General features: G+C 38.3%; 1 protein-coding gene across 3 annotated transcripts in view; it reads right to left on the bottom strand.

Moving 5' to 3' along the window:
* Window positions 1-323: 323 nt before the first annotated feature.
* The window catches only part of LOC148954147 (uncharacterized), a 120,466-nt gene continuing 95,647 nt past the window's right edge, over window positions 324-25,142 (bottom strand). For all 3 annotated transcript variants that reach the window (XM_089086942.1, XM_089086941.1, XM_089086940.1), the window contains exon 2: window positions 324-820. In XM_089086942.1, the coding sequence (XP_088943068.1) occupies window positions 399-797 (399 nt within the window). In that variant the 5' untranslated portion in view covers window positions 798-820 and the 3' untranslated portion in view covers window positions 324-398. The remainder of the gene's footprint in view (window positions 821-25,142) is intronic.

The following is a 25,142-nucleotide window of genomic DNA, read 5'->3' as shown; positions in this document are numbered from 1 at the left end:
AGCTTAGGTGAAGCCATAATCATTCCCTTCTGTATCTATTACACTTAGAAACATCATAAATCTAGGTTTTAATAATTCTTCCTTATATTAGTTGTGGTTGCTATGAGCGGTTGATAAGACCTCTTGGGCCTATTAAGCAAGTCCATGCTAAAATTCCTCAGGCAGGTCTGGAAGTCTGGTCTGATATCACTCCAGTTAGTATTGTAGCTCTCTGATTGGCCTAGAAATAGGCGTGTGGTTGCAGAGAGTGGTCTGACGTCACTCCGGTACGGAGTAATACCTTGCCCTCTACTCCAGTGTAGTAAAATAACTTATTTACAAACAGAAACACATTTATTTTTCTCGTTTTAACTGATAATAAAAAATAATATAGCTTCCACAAATTTATATATGACGTACTATTCATTCCTACGAGATGTATTTTTAACCAGTCCTTGGTTTGCTGCGCTTTTTTGTCTTTTGGCTTCGTAATTACTTTCTATCATTTCACTTTCATTACTACTCATCATGTCTTCATCCAGTTCATCCTCATAGCCTCCACTTTCTCGTGTAAATTCTCTTCCTGCTTCCTGCAAAGGTGTCCCAACTAGTTCACGTTCTTCGTTTATTTCTGTATCAATATATGGTATATTTATAATAGGATCTGTTGTCAGTTCTTGTGGCATATCTTTTTCCCTTAAAGGGTCTTTTCTGGGCATTTCTACGTCCTCTGTACTCTCTGGCAAAGTAAAAGCTGGATCCACTTCGTCAGCGTATCCTCCTTTTTCACTATTAAATTCAACTCTGATTGGTTCCATCCTCGGTATAATTTCTTCTCACTCTGAAATAACGTGGCATAATCAATAAAGGACATTGCTATGTACTATATGCGGGGGGGGGGGATATATATAGCACGGGAGTATTAACGAAGGTCTCACTGCACAATATGTATTTAAAACTCGTTTAAAAATTCTCAGACAAACCGTAACCGGGTTAGAGGAAGAACCAAAACTGGGCTTAGAAGATATAACTCACTATTATTGACCAACATAAACTTAAACGTGAAATTGCACTCTTAACTAACTCACTTGAACCTTCATTCCCTAGAATCTGACTTGCTTTTTTTTTTAACTAGGCATAAGACATATAAACCCACAAAAAGTAAAGTCACCTCTCTTGCAGGCCTTGGGGGACGGCAAGAAATCAGGGGAAGCATCGGCCAATGACGGTCCAAAGCTCAATTTGACAGCATCCATAAAGCAAAATCAATAAAAAAAGATTGAGTCAGCTAGTATGATGACAACCAGATATATCAATGCTATTAATTAAAAAAAACTGTTTCCACAAAATAAGTTTTTCAAGGAAAAGTAAATAACTCCATTAAACCAACAATGAGTAAAAATAAAATCAAATAATCTAACAAGCGTCAAACTACCACAAATCAGCATCGATAGGAATTACAAAACGAACGAACAAAACTAACAGAAATTACAATAAATAGCCGAGTCAAACTCAAAAAGAGCAGAAATTAACATGAGTTGGGCGCAAAACCCCTATGGCTTCCCAATGCCAGAACAAAATTTGCACTTTACTGAAAAAATATAAATGTATTTACTTTTATAACTTCAATAAATCAAATAATATTAATATTTTGATCACTAAATATCAGTGTATGTATATTAAACTGACAATTCACATTCATTTGTGTTTTTTTCAGTAAAGCGCAAATTATGTTCTGGCCTTGGGAAGGCATAGGGGTTTTAAACCCATCTCATGTTAGTTTCTGCTGGTTTTGAGTTTGACTCGGTTATTTATTGTAATTTCTGTTCGTTTTGGTTTCATTTGTTTATCGATGTTGATTTGTGGTAGTTTCACGGTTGGTAGATTATTTGAGTTTGTTTTTGCTAATTTTTGGTTTACTGGAGTTCTTTACATTTCTTTGAAAAACTTACTGTGGAAAGTTTTTTAATTAAATTTCGTTCGTTTTATATTGACATAGTCTTTTCAGGGAAAAAGAAAATAATACTTTAAATCTTTTCGTTTTTTTAAGACTGTATAGTTTGGCCTGCTATTTGTATGCTGGAGAAAATTTTTCAGCAATTTTTAACAACATACACCCTTTTAAAATATCTGGACACAAATAGCAGTGTTTAATTTAGTTTCATACCTCCTCTAGTTGACCTGAAATGGAAAACTTGATACCATTCGTAAAAAAATGTGTTTACTTTCTTTGATAGCTTGCATACACTTACGCTATTTTGATTTGGGTAAATTTTAAGAGCAGAAGTAGCCCCGAAAGTTTTAACATAATACCCTCAGTCGTTCTTGGGATACTGCTGAGATGCCTTATTGAGGATTAGCATTAACACAGTTCATTTTAATTTAATCAAACTTAAGGCAACATTTAGCTTTTAAACATACTAGGCAAATGGAAGGGTGGGCGTAGAAGGGGGACAAGTTGCCCTCCAATCAGTTTTGACTATTAAAAAGGGCACCAGCCCTTTCTATTTTCAATCGAATGAGCCCTTTTCGAAGTTCCTACGACAAATCCTTCGATACGAAGTGCCCTGGTCTAAACAGAAAAAAATAAATAGAAAATTATACATTGTACCCACATCGATCTTTACTATAAAAATGTCAAGCCTTCCAATCTCTTTCGACAATTAAAAAGGGCACTAGGCCTTTCAGTTTCCAATCGAGTGAGTCCTTTTTGAGTTTCTACGACAACGCTTTCTATAAATACCTTATATGCCCAAAGGGAATACATTACAACCCTTATCCTAAGGGCTGCGAGGGGGGTTGTCATCCTCAAAGACCAATTTCCAGAACTTTCAACTACGTTAAACAAAATGGCTATCTCAAAATCTTGATGTGTTTGGGGAAAGGATGGGCGTGAGAAGGGCGTTAGTAGCTCTCCAATCACTTTCAACTATTAAAAAAGGCACTAGCCCTCTCAATTTTCAATTGAATGAGCCCCTTTTGAAGTTTTTACGACAACGCTATTTTATGAAAACCTTATATGCCCCCTGGGCATAACTTACAACCTTTGCCCCGGGGGTTCTGGGAGTTTGTCATCCTCAAATACATAATATCCAGAACTTTCAATTACGTTGAACAAAATGGCTATCTCTAACCTTTAATTGAATGTGTTTTGGGAAATGGTGGGCGTGAGAGGGGGGTTCATTACTCTCCATTCACTTTCGACTATAAAAAAGCGCAAGCCCTTTCAATTTATAATCAAATAAGGCTTTCACTTCCTCACTTCATTTCAATCACTTCATACCTAAGGGTATGAAGTTGAAATTATCAAGGAATTTTGAGGGGGAAGGTGAACTTAATCACAACACGCCGTTATTATGCAGGTTGTCCAAAGGGTGTAGCAAAAATATCTTAGGAACAGCTTTGTTTGTGAAGTCGAGACTAACAGGGCTTGTTGTGAGGGATGTTGAACTAACCGAAAGAAAATACTATCATCCTAATGCTGCTGCATCTACTCATACTACTACTACTGTTACTATTATTACTACTTCTATCACTACTATTACCACTAAAGCTTAGACTGCTACTATTAATTCTACTGCTACTACTACTACTACTGCTATTCAAAATAAGGGTATTAAGGAAAAAAATTGTGATATATAGAAAGTGTATGGAACTAATTCGAAACACACTATGCCCAAACAGGTTGTCAAGCGGATGCATGACAAAAATGCTTCAGGAACGGTTGATGGCATTAAGCGGAAACTCTCAGTGTGTGTTAAAGGGGATGTTGAAGAAACCAAAGGTGCTATACGTACACTCCTACTAATGCTTGTACAACTATTGATACTACGCAAGCTAAAGGTATAAGTTGAAGCTTTCAAGGAATATTTATGTGGATGTTGATATAAATCAAAAATAACTATGAGCATTTGGGCTTTCAAAAAGGTGACAAAGCAATATCTGAAGAACAGCTTATATTATTAAGTTAGACCTTTAAGGGTATGTGGGGGGGGATTTTGAACTAGCCAGAAGGCACTGTGTGTATACTTTTAATACTACCTTTACAGTTACTATAACTAATGACACCTGAGGGTAATACGGTGAAATTTTTAGTGAACGTTTAGGAGGAGCTTCAATTAAATGAAAAAACTGTATGCTTGTAGGTTTTCTGCAAAAATTATTTATAGAAATTAATTTAAAAAATTAATTTTTTATTAGATATTTATTTTTTAAGTTTTGAAAATTTTTATTTATGAAAATAAAAAAGTGAAAACATTTAAAAAGTAAAACGTAATTTAAAACGTTTTCATTAACGCACAAATTATATTCTGGTCTTGAGAAGGCATGGGGGTTATTAGCTCTATTCAAGTTAATTAATTAATACAACCTTTTCCACAAAATAAGTTTTTCAAAGAAAAGTAAAGAACTCCATTAAACAAAAAATTAGCAAAAATAAAATCAAATAATCTAACAAGCTTGAAACTACCACAAATCAGCATCGATAAATAAATGAAACCCAAAGCGAAGAGAAATTACAATAAATAACCGAGTCAAAATCCAAACGAGCAGAAATTAACATAAGTTGGGCGCTAAACCCCTATGCCTTCCCAAGGCCAGAAAATTTTTTTAACTTTACTGAAAAAAATATAAATGTTTTTACTTTTATAACTTTAATAAATCAAATAATTTTAACATTTTCATTACCGTACTAAATATCAGTATATGTATAATAAACTGACAATGCACATTCATTTGTATTTTGGCACATTCATTTGTATTTTTGGGGACTATCCTCCTAAAAAATATATTTTCTATCTGGAAATCAACTAGCCTACGCTGAAAAAAATGGCTATCTCAAAATTTTGATTGGATGTGTTTGGGGGAATGATGGGCGTTGGGGGCTAGTCGCCCTCCAATCACTTTCAACTATTAAAAAGGGCACTAGCCCTATGAATTCCAAATCGAAGGAGCCTATTTTGAAGTTTCTATGACAACGCCTTCTATAAAACACCTCATATGCCTCCAGGGCATAAGTTAAAACCTTTACCCTGAGGGTTGTGGGTGAGTGTCCTTCTCAAAAACATATTTTCTATCTGAAAATTGACTACGCTGAACAAAATGGCTATCTCAAAATTTTGATTGGATGTGTTTGAGGCAAGGATTGGCGTGGGGGGGATAGTTGCCCTCCAATCACATTCGACTGTTAAAAAGGGCACTAGCCCTTTGAATTTCCAATCGAATTTGCCTTTTTTGAAGTTTCTATGACAACGCCTTCTATAAAAACCTTATATACCCCAGGGCATAACTTAAAACCCTTGCCCTGAGGGTTGTGGGGGAGTTTCCTTCTCAAAAACATTTTTTCTATCTGGAAATCAACTAGCCTATGCTAAACAAAATGGCTATCTCAAAAGTTTGATTTGATGTGTATGGAAGACTGATGGACGTAGGGGGGGGGGCTAGTTGCCCTCCAATCACTTCCGACTATTAAAAAGGGCACTAGCCCTTTGAATTTCCAATCAAATGAGCCCTTTTTGAGTTTCTAAGACAACACCTTCTATAAAAACTTTATATACCCCAGGACATAACTTAAACCCTTGCCCTGAGGGTTGTTGGGGAGTGTCCTCCTCAAAACATATTTTCTATCTGGAAATCAACTGCGCTGAAACAAATGGCTATCTCAGAATGTTGATTGGATTTGTTTGGGGGAATGAAGGGCGTGGGGGAGGGGCTAGTTCCCCTCCAATCACTTTCAAATATTAAGAAGGCAACTAGCCCTTTAAATTTCCAATCGAATGAGCCTGTTTTGAAGTTTCTACGACAACGCGTTCTTATAAAAACCTTATATGCCTCCAAGGCATAACTTAAAACCCTTGCCCTGAGGGTTGTTGGGGAGTGACAAAGCCTTCTATAAAAACCTTAAAACCCTTAAGAACCTGGCCTTGAAGGTTGTGGGGGAGTGTCCTCCTCAAAAAGATATTTTCTATCTGGAACTCAGCTAGGCTGACAAAATGCCTATCTAAAATTCTGATTGGATGTGTTTGGGGGAATGATGGGTGTGGGGGGCTAGTTGCCCACCAATCACTTTCGACTATTAAAAAGGGCACTAGCCCTTTGAATTACCAATCGAATGAGCCTATTTTGAAGTTTCTACGACAACACCTTCTAAAAAAACCTTATATGCCCCCAGGGCATAACTTAAAACCTTTGCCCTGAGGGTTGTGGGGGAGTCTCCTCAAAAAGATATTTTCTATCTGGAAATCAACTACGCTGAACAAAATGGCTATCCTCCTCAAGTGTCCTCCTCAGAGTGTCCTCCTCAAAAAGATATTTTCTATCTGGAAATCAACTACGCTGAACAAAATGGTATAGTTTATTTTGATTTATTTTAACATCCGCATATGCGTTTGGGGGATTGATGGGCGTGGGGGGGGGGCAAGTTGCCCTCCATTCACTTTCGACTATTAAAAAGGGCACCAGCCCTTGGAATTTCAAATCGAATGAGCCTGTTTTGAAGTTTCTACGACAACGCCTTTTATAAAAGCCTTATATGCCCCAAGGGCATATAACTTAAAACCCTTGCCCTGAGGGTTGTGTGGGAGTGTCCTCCTCAAAAACCAATTTTCTATCTGGAAATCAAGTAGCTTTCAAATAGGAAATAAAGTTGAACAAAATGGCTATCTCACGATTTTGATTGGATATGTTTGGGGGAAAAATGGGTGTGTGAGGGGGGGGGGCGGGCTAGTTGCCCTCCAATCAATTTCGACTGTTAAAAAGGGCACTAGCCCTTTGAATTTACAATCGAATGAGGCTTTTTTGAAGTCTCTACGACAACACCTTCTATAAGAACCTTATACGCTCCCAGGATATAACTTAAAACCCCTGCTCTGAGGGTTGTGGGGGAGTCTCCTCCTCAAAAACACATTTTATATCTTGAAATCAACTACGCTGAACAAAATGGGTATCTCAAAATTTTGAATGGATGTGTTTGGGGGAATGATGGGCGTGGGGGGGGGGCTAGTTGTCTTCCAATCACTTTCGACTATGAAAATGGGCACTAGCTCTTTGAATTTCCAATCGAATGAGCCTGTTTTGAAGTTTCTATGACAACATCTTCTATAAAAACCTTATATGCCCCCAAGGGCATAACTTAATACCCTTGTCCTGAGGGTTGAGGGGGATTGTCCTCCTCAAAAACACATTTTCTATCTGGAAATCAACTACGCTGAACAAAATGGCTATCTCAGAATTTCGATTGGATGTGTTTGGGGGAATGATTGGCGTGAGGGGGGGGCGGCTAGTTGCCCTCCAGTCAATTTCGACTATTAAAAGGGCACTAGAACTCTCGATTTCCAATCGAATGGACCCTTTTTGAAGTCTTTATGACGACCCCTTCTATATGAAGTGCCCTGCTTTAAAGAAAACTAAGCTGTACATTGTGTCAACATTGATCTTATATGGCCTCAGGGAATAACTTAAAACCCTTGCCCCGGGGGTTGTGGGGGAGTTTCCTCCTCAAAAAGATACTTTCTATCAGGAAATCAACTACGCTGAACAAAATGGCTATCCTTCTCAAAAGTGTCCTCCTCAGAGTGTCCTCCTCAAAAAGATATTTTCTATCTGGAAATCAACTACAATGAACAAAATGGCATAGTTTATTTTGATTTATTTTAACATCCGCATAAATATTCCTTGAAAGCTTCAACCTTTAGCTTGCGCAGTAGCAATAGTTTTACAAGAATTAGTAGTAGTAGGCTATACGTATAGCACCTTTGGTTTCTTCAACATCCCCTTTAACACACACTGAATGTTTCCGCTTAATGCCATCAATCGTTTCTGAAGCATTTTTGTCACGAGTGATGCGTCCGCTTGAAAACCTGTGTTGGCATAGTGTGTTTTGAATTAGTTTCATACACTTTCTATAAATCTCAAATTTTTTGCCTTAATACCCTTAGTTTTAATAGCAGTAGTAGTAGTAGTGTCAGTAGAATTAATAGTAGTAGTCTAAGTTTTAGTGGCAGTAATAGTAATAGAAGTAGTAATAATAGTAACAGTAGCAGTAGTATGAGGAGATGCAGTAGCATTAGGTTGCAAATATTTTCTTTCGGTTAGTTTAACATCCCTCGCAACAAGCTCTGTTACTTTCAACTTCACACACGAAATTGTTCCTAAGATATTCCTGTTACACATTTTTGATAACCTGTACACATATGGCGTGTTTTGATTCCGTTTGCCCCTCTTCAAAATTCCTTAATAATTTCACCTTCATACCCTTAGGCATAGTTGTAATAGTAGTCACAGTAATAGTATTGATATCACAAGTAATACTTTCGAATAGCGGCGGTAGTACTACTAGCAGCAGTAGTATTGACATATTGCCTATTGTTTAGTAGAACATCCCTCTCATCAACTCCCGGAAGTTTCAACTTAATACAATTAGCCATTGCTATCCATTGCTGAAATGTCCTTTTGATAATCTGTATGTTCATATACTTATTGAAATTTTCATCTCAATACTCTTAGCCTTACAATTAGTTGCAATAGAAGTAGTTGTAGTAGTAGTAAATGTAGGAGTAACAGTAGAATTAGCAGTAATGTGCACATTGCCTTCTGGTGGGATGATCTTCCCCCTTAAGCATTCTTTGAAAGTTGCAACTTAATATCCAAATCAATTCTTGAGATACGATAGTAGAAGGCTATCTTATACTCGTGTCACCCACCCCTGCTGCCACCTACAACTTTTTTTAACACCATATATTGGCACGAGAACCACGTGGTTTATGGTTTTTGTCAGTGAGAATTTGAAAAACAGGAATTTTGTCACATTTATGTATGTTTTCTTGGATGGTTATGTGTGTTGGTCGATTTATTTGATGTTTTTCATGGATGTTTAATGGTTTTTGTCAGTGAGAATTTGAAAAACAGGAACTTTGTCACATTTATGGATGTCAACAGCAATTCATGTCTGTTTTATGGTTTTCTCAGTGAGAATGAAAAAACAGGAATTTGCCAAATGTTATGACATTCACGGAAACAGTTAGATCACGTGTTTCCTTCTCAGCCAATCAACGAGTCGGTTAAAAACCCCTTATAATCAAATCAGAGACATGATGACATAAGCTCGGTGGTGGGACTATAAGGAAAAGGTTTTTTTGATATAGTTTTATTAGTATGTGAATAGAATTAAAAGGGGTGAGAAGAAGAAGAAGAACAGTTTGACTTTACTCATTTTGGATATATATTTGTGTTGACGATGACAATGAGTGGAATATTTACCCTATTAGAAGTTGACAGTGGAGTTGATGATAAGAGTACAAGAGCACCAAACAATGCGGTGGAAATCACGAAAGGATCACTGCTTTGTCTGGAATGGGATGCAGTATATGCAAGATATGTGATATCCTTGAGCAAATTTAAAATGGAGGATCAATTATGTTTCGCCGCTAAAGTTGATATAGCACACGTGAATAGACTTCAATGTGCTTTAAGTGCATTGGTGAAACATATTGAAGACAATAAACAGTATCGATGATTGTACTTGCTCTGTATTATTGATGTTGTTGTTGTTGTTGTTGTTGTAATTATTCAATAAAATTGTTTCGAAATCGAAAATGTTCTCTTTCTTTTCTGGTTATGGCTAACGAATAAGGATCAGTCTAGAGTCAGCAGTCTGAGTTAAAGGAATTAAAAATGAATAAATTTGAGAAAGAGAGAATTATATCAAATCTAGTGTTTATGGAAAAACATTTGATTTTGTATGATGATTTTCTCGAGTTATCTCTTCAACGCAGGATAGTCTCTTGTCAAGGAACAATTGACAATATAATGAGGAGTGATTCTCCCCCATTGGACTATTGTATGAAGCTTTTAAAATGCGACTCAAATGCTTATAGTCAATTTATTGATATAATAATTGGAACAAAGCAGAATCATATTGTGGATACACTTTTGAAAACATTGTCAACAGATTCAATGTAGATGGCTCCCCCATCATTCGAAAGAGGTAACGTCACAGAGCTACTTCTCTCTCCCACCATTTCCCTCTCATTGAATTTATCGAGTGAGAACGATCAGTTTCGTTTTAGCTGTGAGTAAGTTGACATCAGAAACCGAAAAATGTTCTATATATTTCCATTGTGCATGTACACTCTTGGTAGTTGGAATCAATGTGAGAATTGTACAATTATTGATGACTATAGTGAAAAGTGTAAATTATGTAATCCTTGTAAATTACATAGAGGCTATGCAGTACAAATTAAAGGATGTAATTCATGTCTTGAAGTGGTATGTGACTCTCCTCCTAGATGACACCTGTGCTCTAAGAATCTTAATGATAAATGTGATCATTGGGCGAACACGGACCCAACTCTGAGAGGACAGAATCCCACATGTGATGTCATTTTATTTCTATGAGAGTGATCTCGCAGTGGGTTTAAATTATTCTGGGAAGAGGAATCTTGCCTACGATTCAACTGTTGGAACAACAAAAGAATTTGGTTTCTACGTCATCGCTGTGACGACACTGCCTACTATGACTATAAACCAAGTTATTTTTATTTGGCAGTTACCGAATGTGATTCACCATTTGAAAACACTGTTTGTGATATTGCTTCAAATAGACAGATTGAAACTTGTGAATTTCATAATATGACTGCAAATAGTATCATTGACTATACAAAGAGATATGACAAGAGTGAAGTTACATTGTACTGTAGAAAATGTGACCCTGACTTTGCAGTCAATCAAGATCAATATACAATGAATCCAAATGATTTACCAGCATTAGTGGTTCACGACAGTTGCCTATACATCGAAGATGAAGAAATATAAAAGTGAAGATTTAACGACATTGTTGTATATATACATTTTATTAATAAACAAATTCACAAACATTTTTTAAGCACTTTACTCTTAGGGCACTGAAATCAATACTGTATAGGTCTGAGAGGATATTTCCACTAGAAAGTCGTTCAGACGGGGATTGTCAATATAAATGTGGAGAAACTGCTTGTAAGTATAGCCACGACACCGGAACACAAAATATTGTAGTGTATGGAAGCCGCAGCTTCTAGTCGTTAGATCATGCACCCTCTTCCGATTTTGAATAATAGTTTTCCGACTGCTCTCAATATAGTTGTTGATGTGGGGTGTGTAGAAAGTGTAAGGTAGGCAAAGAGGATCAAAAAATTCGAACTTTTTCTCTGTTTGATAGATTCAAAGCCAATGACCCGACAGCACCGCCAATAGACTGATATTAACAATAATTAGGGTATTGTTGGCACCTTTAATTTTTCATAGGAAGTCCGAGAGCAGACACTAGGATTTGTATTGGGACATGTAGTGGTCCACATTAAGTACATTGATTATTTGACTGGTGTTCATGGCGCCAAGTCTAGTAGAACACTGCCTTCGGGAGTGATTTCCCAATAGGTTTCATATTGATTTAGTGAGATTAGGGCAATACTCTCCGCCAATGGGTCGGCAAATGTACACTCTAAACGCACACTCCCCGTACGTACTATACTCATATCCTGTGTACCAGACAAATCCAATACAATGATACCATGTGTTTTAGCAAACATATCTTCGGTTATACCATTTTCAAATAGTTGCGAATCATGATCTAGGGTTTGCATGGTCAACTTGTACAATGTTCTATAGGATTTATCAAAAGATAGATTGTAGAGTGGGATGCCGTTTACTTTGCACACAAGAGATGAAAGTCCAAACATCTCGAATTTATGTGGACATTCTGTCCATGATCCTATTGCACTGGCGCTTTTTACAAATGCCAAAGCCAATTTCGAGGGAATTTCGCCATTGATAAAGGATGAGTCGGTGAAGGTGCGTGACCCCACGGCAATATGACGTTGATTGGTGATTGTATGAGGAACAAGTAGTTTAATATTGTTGCCATTGGCTCTCAGTTTTTCCACGGCCAAAGCAACAGAACTCATAACCTGCTGTTTACGTACATGTAGTATTGCTGAGGTGAGGGTGAGACTTACATCGGGATTACCAGCAAGTTTCTTTCTCAATATGAAATTGGAGGGTGCAAGCGTCAATTTTATATCCACTGTAACATTTGGCGGCAACCATTGGGGTATATTAAATATGTCGTGATATATTTTTCCAACTAGATGTAATTCACTAGTTGTAGGATTTTTAAGTGCATCTGTACTATCAGTATTAGTAATATATTCATAAACATTGGAGACGCGTCTCAATTCCTTCTATTACATGGGTATCATCAGCATGAATTGCATATAGCTTGTATAGTTGGAGAGATTGTTGCTTGTGCTCACCAGCGTGCCATTGATGTAGACACTAATTTGACGAAATAAATTATGTAATATACAATTTTCATAGGATATCCCATCGGCCCGAATTGGCATTGAATTATTGGATTTCCGGACTTTCATTTGCAAATCTATAAATTTGGAAGATAAATCTATGAAATATTCTTCATTGGAATAAATTTGAAAGTGGATATTATCGGAGAGGAGCTGTTGTGGATAAAATTGTTCATAGTATCCATGATCGACACTCACATCAACATTTTCGGCATTGAATAGATTCAATGATGCGGTGATTGAAGGTTGGGAATCCTTCTGCGGTAGGTAGGACATTTTAGGAGAAGAAATCTTGTTTCGATCTGACAATTTTCTTCTTCCTGGGGCTTCTGGTTACACTAAGTGTCGGCTTTTTCCTTCTTTTCTTTGACAAAAGGGATGTCTTACGTTTCCGACCTGAGCGGAGACTGATGAGTGATGCAGTGTTTCGTGACCTTTTTAAGCCTTTACCATCCTGTTTTAATCTCTCGCCAAGGGTTCGCGCACTGGACCTAAGATTTTCCGAAGCACTTTTTTTTAAATCTTTGCCAGAACCCTAATAGTATAGTGTAGAGGATGCTAAGTCGGTTACAGGCAATACAAGATATTTTCTAGCCAGTAGTAATGAAGAGCGAAACCGCTTAGCAAACCAACTGCCAAGACCGTAGCCAGACATTGACGAGCAACCCTTACAATACTCCTTTCCATTGCCCTGTTGTCTTGAGCCAAGAGTATTAAAATAGCAGTCAATATCAGGACAAGTGAATACCACTTTTCTATTAGACATCTTGCAGTTGAACGATGGGTCGAAAATGGCATATAATCACAGCCAAACCTTTTGAAATTGCTATTGGATCACCCAATTCAGTTCTTAGTTTTAACTGACAGAGTTCCAAAGAGGAAGTGTTTACTGGAATATACTGAAGATGCTTTATATTGTAGTGATGAATATGTTCTTGATTGGTTTTTCGTTCAAGAGCTCGTAGGAGGGGACCATTTGAATTACCAACCCGAGATGTTTCCACAAATGAAGCGTAGAGAAATATACAAGTGTCAGTGGAGAAGGCAGGCGGGTAGTCAGCGAAAATGAAATTAGTGTTTCCTTCACTTTTACCAATAATATTATTGATTTTAAAGCAAAGAACATCCTTTAGAATATCATTGAGAATAACCTTTTCACTGGCAATAGGTGAACTAATGTAGATCTTGCCCTCCTCCTTTGAATAGTTGAAATGAAAAGCTCCCTTTTTACGAGCGGAAATTCTTTTATTGATAGTACGACATAAATCATTCATACAGGTGAGTTCCTCGTAGGGTAATTCAATATATGGATAATCCATCCAATTGATTTTTTGAATTTGTTCTTGATTACCTGGTGGTGGCGGCCAATCATAGGGTCTAATTTTTATTTCATATTTACGATCCTTTCTCAGGATGTAATAGGTATTTTTGAGAATACAGTCGACAAGAGCCAATTCATACTTTCTGTTGTCTAATTCGATGGTGGTTGAGAGTTTCGTCCAAAAATCACTTGTTCTATTCAGATCATCGTAGAGAGGATCAGAAACATTGGACATAAAATTCACATAGAAATCATTGGGCATTATCAATGTCTTCAGCAATGATCCAAGAATCAGAATCCGAGTTGTATCCTAGCCAGCGAACAAGCAACTGTTTCTTGCCCCTATGCGAACGTTTCTTAAATATCTTTTCAATTTGATAACTTTCACTAGTGTTTCGAACTTTTTGAGGTTCATATTCAGAAAAACCACCGAGAATCTCATCATCTTTGGTGTCTCGCAGTCGATAAGTTATGGGTATGGTGTCCAGGATTTTGGACACTTTAAAAAGTTCGGTGCTCCATAAATAATTCCCCTTTTCAAAAATATTGGTGGTTCTATTAATTCGAACAGTATCACCAACATTGAATATATTCTTTTTTTTCTCTTTTTCGTCATTGGAGTCTTGCTATTGAAAAGTATCAAATGCATTTTCATTGTAGTGAACATACGGTGGTGTAGATTTGGACTGTGATCATGGGGGTTAATAGTTGTATATATGCATGATTTTATCTAAATCATGAATAAAATCCGATGTATTTTTAAAAGTGCAATATCTTGAAATTAATAGACGAATCGTTCTTATTAATCGTTCAGCCAATGTAGCCTTTATCGAGCTGTGACTATGATAAAGTGTTGTATTATATTTCAAAAGAACCTTTTGCACATGGGGATTAACAAATTCACTGCCACGATCCGATTGAATTTTTCTATATGAATCCTGTTCGAGAATACTTTCAATGGCCTGTGCAACTTCAACACCTCTTTTTGATCGTAGTGGACTGGCATATGCATAGCGACTACCGATACCGATCGCAAGTAGAATATATTTGTAGGGCACATTGTAACGCCGTTGAAGCGCGTCTAAAGTTAACAGATTCATTTGCATTATATGCAGAGGGGAAATGGCTTTAGTTGGTCGAGAGTTTGTACTGCGAAGCCTTTGAGTACGATGTTGCGTTTATCTCGTTTAATGTTCTCTAGCATATTTTAAATTTTCATTGTGGTGGTGGTGGTGCAGGATACTGATTTATACATAGTGTCTTTAGACCTTAATCTCCACAACTCAACAATATTAATATAAACCTTTCAAAACTTCATCAATTTTGAGCGTAAACATGTAGTGTAATGTCCACTCCCCTTTTGCACACTGGCGGGCGAATCAATTCGTCTTCGCTTTTGACTAGCAGCCACAGGTGTTGTAAAATCATTGCTGCTGCTGATAGTATATTCAAATATTGAATCTTCTTCTTTTTTAAATGATGGTGTTGGTGGACTATATTCTCTTAGTTTCTTTAGAATTTGCTTATTGCCAATAAGACTTTTGGGGAAGTTTATTGCACACAGAAAGGTGTATAGATTATCGTCAAAGGGTAAGAGTCCTTTGCGATTCGTCACCATATCACAAATTAAATCAACTAGATTATAACTTTTTGCCTGAATTATAATTCGTTTCCCGGTGCCCTCGACTTGAACCTGATGCTCATCACCAGTTTCCAACATGAGATATGATAATACTCTTTTACTCTGTTCACGATAGGTGAGTGGCAATAGGTTTCCAATTTTCGATACAAATGAATTCAAGTCCCTCTCCTTTGGTGCTGCTACAAAATCTTGAGATGTCTCCTGTTTAGGGGGATCGACGACGATGGCAGGTCTCTCACGATAAGGTTTATGTTTTTCCACACGTCGCAGTGCATCTTGAAGTAAAAGCAGTTTTTTGTCATCGGCAATATTCTCATCGTTAATGAATTTGCTTAGATTGTCTTCAAAATGTTCGATGGGTGAGATAACAAGTTCAAATGGTGTCAATTTATAGGGTTTTGCTATTCTCTCACTAAAGAAAACTGTTTAAAAGTCATGCAATTATCGGTAGTACAAGTGTGAAAAAGCTACCGCTCGCCTGAAGGAGCCATGTTCTGTTAAATTGTTTTAACTTTTTTTTAAAAGCCCAGGCGCGTTCAGTGGTACGATGTTGCGTTTTCTGTTTTATAAAACCTTCTGGCAGTTGAACATTGCCATCAGTTAAATTTAAACAAAGTTCAGATATTAGATTAATGAAATCATTGTCAACACAATGCTTGAGTATAGCAGTCCTAAACAAGGGTTTTGAAGTGCTTAAAACGGAAAACATATGCCGTAGTTCATGTAGTTTCTTCAGTGTCATAATGTCAACTAATAGTCTTCTCTACTGTTAACTGGACGATATACTGTAATTTCATTGTTGAAAATGTCGGTGACTCCACGTAGATCCTCGGGCGTGCTCTGATTAAGATCCAGCAAAATGTAACCGTTGGGCTAGCTAGTCGCCTGAGTGTACGATGACAACAGACATTTAGGGGTGCGTGGTTATATCTGATTTTTGAGTGTTCGGCGCGCGATCGAAACCCGCACGACTCGATAGATAATATAGACGGTGCAATTCAAAGCAAGGGTTCGCATACATTTGCTCTGATGAAACAGATTGTGTAGAACTAGGGTAACGGAAATGCGTTCATGATGGGAGCGAACGGTGAACAGTTGTAGCATTTCCTGTGAGAACTGTTCAATGGATTCAGCCAAATCATCAATAATCAAATACGAGTTCGATTCAATACTATTGAAAACATCAAGTCCTCGTATGAATTGTATTGCTATGGTTGTGGCACTAGATTTTATTTTATCATAGGACTCCTGCCAAATACTATATCAATAGTAGATTTTTTTCGGCTTTTCCAAAAACATTTTATCGCAATTTTGAATTATTCGAGTTAAAAGTGTTGTTTTCCCCGACATTGACGGTCCACACAGAAACGATCTGAAGGGCGTTTTAAATTGATACATGCTGCTGTTGGGGGCAACAGTCGGACTGCAACTAACTGTAAATCATATGTGCTCAATTAATAAGTAGTAATTTCCCCCATGTATCTTTCTATTCAACAACAAAAAAAAAAATATTTCATGGTAGCATTTATTTCGACACTACATGAAAACAAATATTTGTTCAGTCAATATACACAACAATAAAAATAATAATAACACTTGTTCAACAAGAACAGTTGACAAAATTTCTCCGATGGTCAAAATGAAAACTCTATTTGCAGTCAACATGAACAGCACAGTGCAATGATAACACTTTATAAATAAGCAATTATTGTATTTAAAAAAACTTTATGTACAATAAAAAAAAACACTTTTTGTCAATCATCAACAACAATTTTATTTACAAAACTTTTTTTTCTTTTTTTTTGTCAACTTAAACACTTTTATATACAATAACACTTTTTTTATACAACAGAAAAAAAAAACACACTCACTTGGAACAATAGCACAGTTGAACTTGATGAATTTAAAGGTGTGGGCCCCCCCCCCCGGGGACTGCGGGGCCGGCCGGCCGCGGGCGGGACCCCCCCCCCCTGGGAGGCCACGGGAAGGGCCCCCCCCCCCCCCCCCCGGGGGCCTCGGGGTGTAAAAGAATAGTTGCCATCACTGCTACTGCCAACTGGTAGTGGGGGAGGGGAGGGTAGTGGTTGGGTTCGTGATGGGGGTATATGAAACGGGTAGTGAGGGGCAGTTCTGTCGAGGGTGAGGTTAGGTGATGATCGTTAGTCAGGTTAGGTTAATTTATCCAGACCAAGTTGATTGCGATATTCAATGCATTCAACTCGGTCTGAAATACGGTAGTGGCCGTGGGGTAGAACACTCACACCATTCTCGAGCACATAGACCTTGTCGGATATACATGACATTGCATTCTTCTCCACTCTCACAGTATAATTTCTATACTGTAGAGAGCGAATTGCAAGCACTTGTGCTCTCGGCACTAGGCTACTTTCTACACAGTCTCTGTACACACTCATGTTGAAATTGTTCTTTACAAAATGTGTAGGCACCCCTTTACACGCCTTCTGTTCTTCTCCACTATGAGTTTCAACGCAAGAGACTTTGGGACCCGGGAAGACCCCCCTGGATATCAAATCACTCCCCGTCTCTGATGTTAACATGGATAGTTGGTTGGGGGCTTGACGTTTCAGCAGCTTTGGGTAGAGTGATGGATTTCAGTTGGTGAAATCCATCCGCGAGCTGATGTGTTCCCCCTTTTGCAAATCACCCAATAAATCCAAATCTTCAGTCCCATTTACCTTTAACAGCAGAGAATCTGTATCACCATAGTAAACTTGAACCTCCCCCTCCCGTGGCCATTGCACCTTGCACACATTGTAAAAGAACGACAACAGGAGCTTTTTTGAAATTTCCAGTACTGAACTACCGCCTGCGATATTCTTGTTCAGTACTACATTTCGCTTTCGCCTGTGTAGAAGAACCATGCCGGCCTCTATGCTCGTGAACGATGTAAAATTGGGGTCGGCAATAATTCGTGCACACTCTAGAGGGTCAGTCACGACGTCGCAGCGAGATCTGTTCCGTACGCTCTCACACATTTTGCCAAACGCTGAATTTATAATGAGCTTATACATTTCCGTCTCCACCTTTGAATTTGCTCTAGATCGTTTAGCGACACAAGTGTCAACAAACGTTTTCAAGTAAGGTTGCTGATTGAACAGTAGGACCCTATGTATTTTAGTGATCTTGAAAACATTGCTCACCAACCAAAGCAAAAGCACATGGTGAACAACAACATTCTCCTTAGGGTCCAAATCAGCAATCAGTTTATGTTTGGAGGGGATCCAGTGCATCCCCATATCCTCAACCAATGAATGAGTGTAGTGGCTCAGAGAGTCCCTGCTCCCGGGTCGAGTGATACAGGGAAAGACAAAATCTTTGACTGAGTCGTGAAGTGCCAGTGGAATGTGACCGTCAATTTCAAAGAACCTTCCTTGTGACCCATTGTCCTCGATTGTATTAATGTCGGTTAACTCACAAGGATTCTATAGCCATTGATAGTTCCCACACGGCAAAGAGTAGTGGGACGTTGCCGAGGGGCCCAACGAGTTCATGTCCAAGAACACTGCATTTGACTTTGCATCGCTGCTGTTTTGACAGCTCGGATCGGTTGATAAGATACGGTCCCCGTGAAAAACATACCCTCCCCTCATTGAACGCTCTACAAAAAGGTGCTGATCTACATCTCTGATTAGGCCTATGTCCTCCCTGCTAATTTTTAAAATTAAATCCATTACTAAATGGGGTGTGGAAAAATAATATCCTATATCTAACCCGAACTCTGAATAGATCTGGTCTGTATTCTTACAGACTATATCCAACAGAGTTTGAATGTCACTGGTCAAGTATAGTCTACAATAATCTCACCCATTTTTACAACTCCCCTTAGACTACACCTTCTTGGCAAACTCATACTCCTCGGCTGTGCATTCACTGTTGGTCAGTGACTTGTAAAAAGCTTCAATTGGAGGTAGTTTCTCCTCACTTAAGCGTGCGCCAGAAGAGTAATAATCGTATGCATATATACCTTTGCAGGTCAACATATCATACATTTCACTGTCTGGAAAGTTCCGTTTAAGCAAGAGAAAGCTATAAAACTTTTGAATTGTATGCATTTGAATCATTTGTAAACATGTAGTGGGGAAAAAACGAAAATAATCGAAAAATCTAATTTTATTCCCGCACATACCTTCTATATACATTACCTGTCATTTAAGCTCGAGAAGCAACAGCTTCTCGGCTGATTTGGGAATAATGTTATAGGTAAATGAACTATTTACCCATGGACAATCTACTGCACCTCCCTCCCTGTGCATACGTGCCCGTGCCGGTAAAATAAATTTAAAATCATAATTGGAATTATGAATAAAAACAGGTATAAAAAACTGCTGGCTAACATTTAAATTACACGATCGATGCGCACCTCCTCTAACATTACTAGCCCCCGAGGCGCGGTGCTGCCCCCAAGGGTCTTGAGCTCGGCCGGTCGTCCGCCCCCCACGTTTCCCGTGAGTCCCCTTAGCCCCCTCCGCTGTAAACTCCCCCGTACAACCCCCACAAATTTTTTGATTTTTACTCGCGAGTCGATACTCTACAGACAAAACCAATGGATAATGGGTAGTTCTCAAACTAGAAATAGCACCATTAGCCGTGCCAATCAGTTTAGTCAATGCCTTGACCATGCACTCCCGCTCATCCAATGTTTCAACTATTTCTAACAACCGCATGGTGTTAGAACTGTCTCTTTGTGCGTGGGCGTAGGACACTGCAATAGCCAGATGTTCTTTGACTCGGTTTGGATATTTGGGGTCATTCACCTCCATCAGCTGAGCCTCACAGTCCAAAGATATTTTGTTGCATTGGAGACGGTTATTTTTAAAATTTTTGAAACGTAGAATTCCCCTATCCCCTGATACCGTTTCCACTGTCTGATAGCCGTGGCGGCTACAATGCTTCATGTGATTTTGGAACTTTAATTCAGTCCAAAATCTAGAGAGGCATGCTGGACAGTCGAAACGTACCCTCGGCTGCGGACCACCTCCCTGACCGCGACGACGGTCTGTGATCGGGGTACAATGTCCGATTGCGTTCGGGGGATTAGGTGGCGTGTAAAGCAACCAATCCTAGTGTTTAACCAACTCAACTGAGGGGCCCCTTACGGGGAAAACCATCCCCTTCTTTTTAGAACGAGTCCCATCTTCAAATTCAGTTTCGTATTGTACCACAGTAACGCCAATATTTAAATGGGCATTAGCCCTTTCAAACATATCAATAGATCGAAGCGTCACTGGGTATTTCCCTTCTAAGCAAGAAAAATCTACAATGGGAAAACTGGACCCTTCCTTCCCGTGTATAGTCCAATCGTCTAAATTCTTCTTGGTAGCGTCCCGAGCTAGAGGCTCGAATGCTGAGATGAGGACAGCATATCGGAAACACTTTTGATCTGTTTCAAAACAGATCTTCTGGACACCTTTACAACCCTCTAGATCAGGATTATAATTTAAAATAGTATCCCTTTCAGACCTAGCCCCCCCTCTTAAAATAAAATCTTTCTTAATTTTACATATATTTACGCTTAAATTTTCAACAAAAAGAACTATAGAGCCACTACCATATTCATTAAAGTTCTCGAGATGCGTTATAATTTGATCTACCCAATCCGTGAAAGCTCCCTCAAAATTTTCCAAATTCGAATAAACCAAACGCATCTCGGAATGTATAAAATGATAATAAACTTCACTTTTTCCCACATTTAAATAAAAAACCTTTAAAACAATGGAGACCTTAATTGAATCCCTACCTCCCCACAATTGAATTTGGTTCTCCAGAAGTGCACGAATTTTATCTACATAGTTGTTTACAATTTCTACAGGATCAAAGACAAAATTACCACACAAAAGCGAATTAAAGGGGTCACCAAACATTGCAGTGAAAACAACTATATTATTTAAAATTCTGTTGGACAGCTGAAAGTCTGGGAGAGTTGTACCCCCTCCCCCTCTTGTATATTACCCCCTCCCCCAAGCTGTTCAAAAATAACTGGTGAATGCTCCACTTCAGTTGTTCGAAGTGGAGTCGATAGGGTATCGGAGGTTGGTTGGTTACCTGTTAAGTCCCCGGTAAAAACATCTAAAAATTGCATATTGTTTGGACTTAGCAAAGGTAAGTCCCCCTGTTCAACTGTGCTATCATCTACTTTAAAAAAATCAGCAAAAAACTCATCAATATTAAAAGGAATTTGGTGTAAATCATCCCATAGTGAATTGTTGGGGAGCTCCACATGTGCATCTTCTTCTCCTTCTCCAACTGACGAGCAGGGGGGAGATGGGGAGTATGGAACCAGGACAACCTGCAAATGAAAAAATAGCTTATTTTCAAAGTGTTCAAATCATCCCTACTGTTTTTAAAATTTGGATTATTATTGCTTAATAACATTTGGTTAATTCAACTGAAGATAATCTAAGATATGACATAGAAGGCGACAATTTGTTCGTTTATTTTCAAAGTGTTAAAAAAAATTTTTTTTTTCGGCGCTCTCCCCCAACGCCCCCCCCCTAACCTTGCCCCACCGCGCTTCCCGGACCACCCGTGGCACTTCTTGGGGCCCGTGGCGCATCCTTTGGCGCTTCCCAGGCCCGTGGCGCATCCCTGTGGCACTTCCCTGACCCATGGCGCATCCCCCCCGGCGCTTCCCTAACCTTGCCCCACAGCACGTCCCGGTCCCCCCCCCGGCGCCCCGGCCTTAACATAATGTCCACCCAAAGGTGAAATATTCGCTTAGACTGCATAAGTCCAAGTTTCTATCTAATTCCGTTCTACAGGTTCGGTGAACTCTTCATAAGCTCACAATTATTGTAAGCCACCACGTGAGTGTTCCAATTTCCAGGATTTAACTTCAAAATGTTGGAAACCGTTAGCTTGATTCCCCCTCGCTAAAATCAATGCAATGGTTTGTAAGCTATTTTCAGTGCAAATTAGAACGTCAATATGTGCAATAGATAAAAGGAATAATCTCTCTTAAAACTATGTGAAGAATAGCATTCACGGAGTTTCAAAGGTACCTAAAAATATTTGCTTATGAGATGGTGGCGAAGAGATATGGGGAATACATTGAAAATAGTAAAGATTAGAAAAAATAGCATTTTGAGTTTCAAAGGCGGTGATTGTTAATTGAAATTAGCTAAAAATATTATTATGAGAAAGCGAAGATGTCTACAATGGAAAATTGGAAAGATTAGAAAAAGAGCGATTTCTTTGACATGCAAAAAATTACATTATATTTAGATATCTCCGAGGGAGGGGGGAGCAGAGAAATTTAAAACAATGGGTGTGGGATTATAGAGAAAATAATATTTTTTTTAATATCTCTGAGACAAACTTTTACAGTGTTGAAAAATAGTGAAAAAGAAAAGACTAAAAAAACATTGGTAGAAATAGAAAGGTAGGAAAAAATGCTTACATTTTTATATCCCGGCTGCACTTGGGCACCCGAAGGACCAGGTAGTGCATGCTGGAGGGCCACTTCCTGACCTTGCATAAGTGGGGCAGCTCTTGAAGGCCCAGGCAACGTATGATGGATGGTGGACGGGCCGGCGGCGTTGCATTCTTGTACAGATGATTGCACTTGTTTTGGAGGCTTCGACCAACTACCATATTGCCGGACAGTAACCTTCGCATGCCCCGCATTATTAACCCTCACTTTCTTGGAGGGAGGGTGCACGCATTCTTCACAATTTGCCTTAAAAAGAAGAGAAAAAATTAGTATCTAAATAATTTGCCCCTTTTTACAGAAAGAAAGTTAGTATCATCATCCATATAATTTTGTTTAGTTTATCACTAAGAAAGCACAACGTAAAAAATTTCGTGAAATATACTAATTGCATCCTTTTTGAATCTGAGAATTACGGCTCACTGAACCGTTCAAAGGCCGGCATATATAAGTCAGCCTAGTTTCTTATTTTTAGACGTTTCTGTTCTTTTCTGGTTTTAATCTGTATTGAGCATGCCTTGTTTAACGCATTTCAAGTATTAAAGCTATTTTTTATCTTTCCATATCCTTTTACAATAGCTGGTATTTATCACACCTCCAGAAAAAAAAACACCCCGAGGAAAATAACCCCCACGGAAAATATCCCTGAGAAAAGATATGTAAAAATCCCTCCTCCCCCCACCGAATGATATGGTCAAAATGCTATTCAAATTATGCATAATAGAGCAATGTATCTTTTTCTTAAACCCAATCCCCATTACTTTTCACGCGAAGAAACAGTTTGTTTTCACCTTACACTGGAGGTGTTAGACTTGACATTCTCTTTTCACGCGAAACTGCTTTTAATTTAACTGGGAAAAGTACCATTTTTTTCAGCGGAAGCTTTTGCTATCCTAATTCATATGGATTTAGCAAAGACGGATGTACTTTAAAGGGGTGTCAGTAATTATCATATATTTAAATCATTGCGAGAAATATGTAAGTCAAATCCATAGCGGTGAAAACACTATATTAAGTGATTGAAAGAAAGTTGACAACTGCTTTTAGATAAGATACGGAATTTATCAAAAACAGATTTGTGATCGTACACAGAGGGGGACGGAAGGATGGGTTTACATAACGAAAAAGAGCGTATTTTACACTTTTTATCGAGTATGAATATCATATAGGGGCGTGTGTATAGGGGTGGGGGGGGGGTTACCCGAATATAGTAGAGGGTTACCCCGGAAAACAATTTTATTTTTAAAATAAAAAATTAAAACATAACTTACATTGCTAATTGTGGCTGCCAAGACTTCAACTTCATCAAATTTATCCATTGTTGTTTACACAGCGTCAAAATACTTTCTGATAATTTAATCATATTGCATGCCCGTTATATACGAAATCTCAAGGGTGAATTGTTATGTAATGGGGAAAATCATATGTAAGCACGTCTCTGATTGGCTGAGAAGGAGGATGTATCCGACTCGCTGATTGGCTGAGAAGGAAACATGTGATCTAACTGTTTCCTGTTCCTGGACACCTTGACATTCACCCCTAGCATGCACTTGTCCAAAACAACAATAATAAATAAATCCCTCAGGCCTAAAGATTAAAGAAACCTTAATGTTTCTTAATTCCCCCACTCTTGAATCAATAATTCCCCCTAGCGATTATGTAAATCAATTTCTCAGGTTAAGCTAGCCAAACAACAATGAAGCCATGTTTGTTTCTTAATTCCCCCCTCGTGAATCAATAATTTCCCCTAGCGATTATGTAAATCCAAGTGAGAAAATTCCTGTTTTTTCGTTCTCACTGAGAAAACCATAAAACAGACATGAATTGCTGTTGACATCCATAAATGTGACAAAGCCCATGTTTTTCAAATTCTCACTGACAAAAACCATTAAACATCCATGAAAAACATCAAATAAATCGACCAACACACATAACCTTCCAAGAAAACATACATAAATGTGACAAAAGTCATTTTTTTCAAATTCTCACTGACAAAAACCATAAACCACGTGGTTCTCGTGCCAATATATGGTGTTAAAAAAAGTTGTAGGTGGCAGCAGGGGTGGGTGACACGAGTATAAGATAGCCTTCTACTTACGATGCGCATTATTTTGACAATGCGCATGCACATAGCGTCTTTTGATTTTGTTCAAATTTCACCGCAGAACTGTAAATGGAGTAATACGGAGTAGTACTGGTGGTAGTTGTAGTAGTATTGGTGGCTTGTAAATATTGCCTTTTTGATCATCTCCCTTATCATTTCCTGAATATTCCAAACTCATAAACTTAGTTATTCTTGTGTTAAACCCTTTTGAAGACCGTATAAACTTCTTTTTTTTCTTTTTATGGAAGAGGTGGTCCTATAAACTTCAGATGGGACTCAAATGATTAGAAGTTGAAACTTCTTATTCGCTTTTTCAG

Source organism: Artemia sp. Qi Xiang Cuo, chromosome 3, assembly GCF_049724085.1.
Source record: "Artemia sp. Qi Xiang Cuo chromosome 3, ASM4972408v1, whole genome shotgun sequence".
Lineage (NCBI taxonomy): Eukaryota > Metazoa > Arthropoda > Branchiopoda > Anostraca > Artemiidae > Artemia > Artemia sp. Qi Xiang Cuo.
Note: the sequence above shows the minus strand (reverse complement) of the source record. Positions and strands in the feature narration are given on the sequence as shown.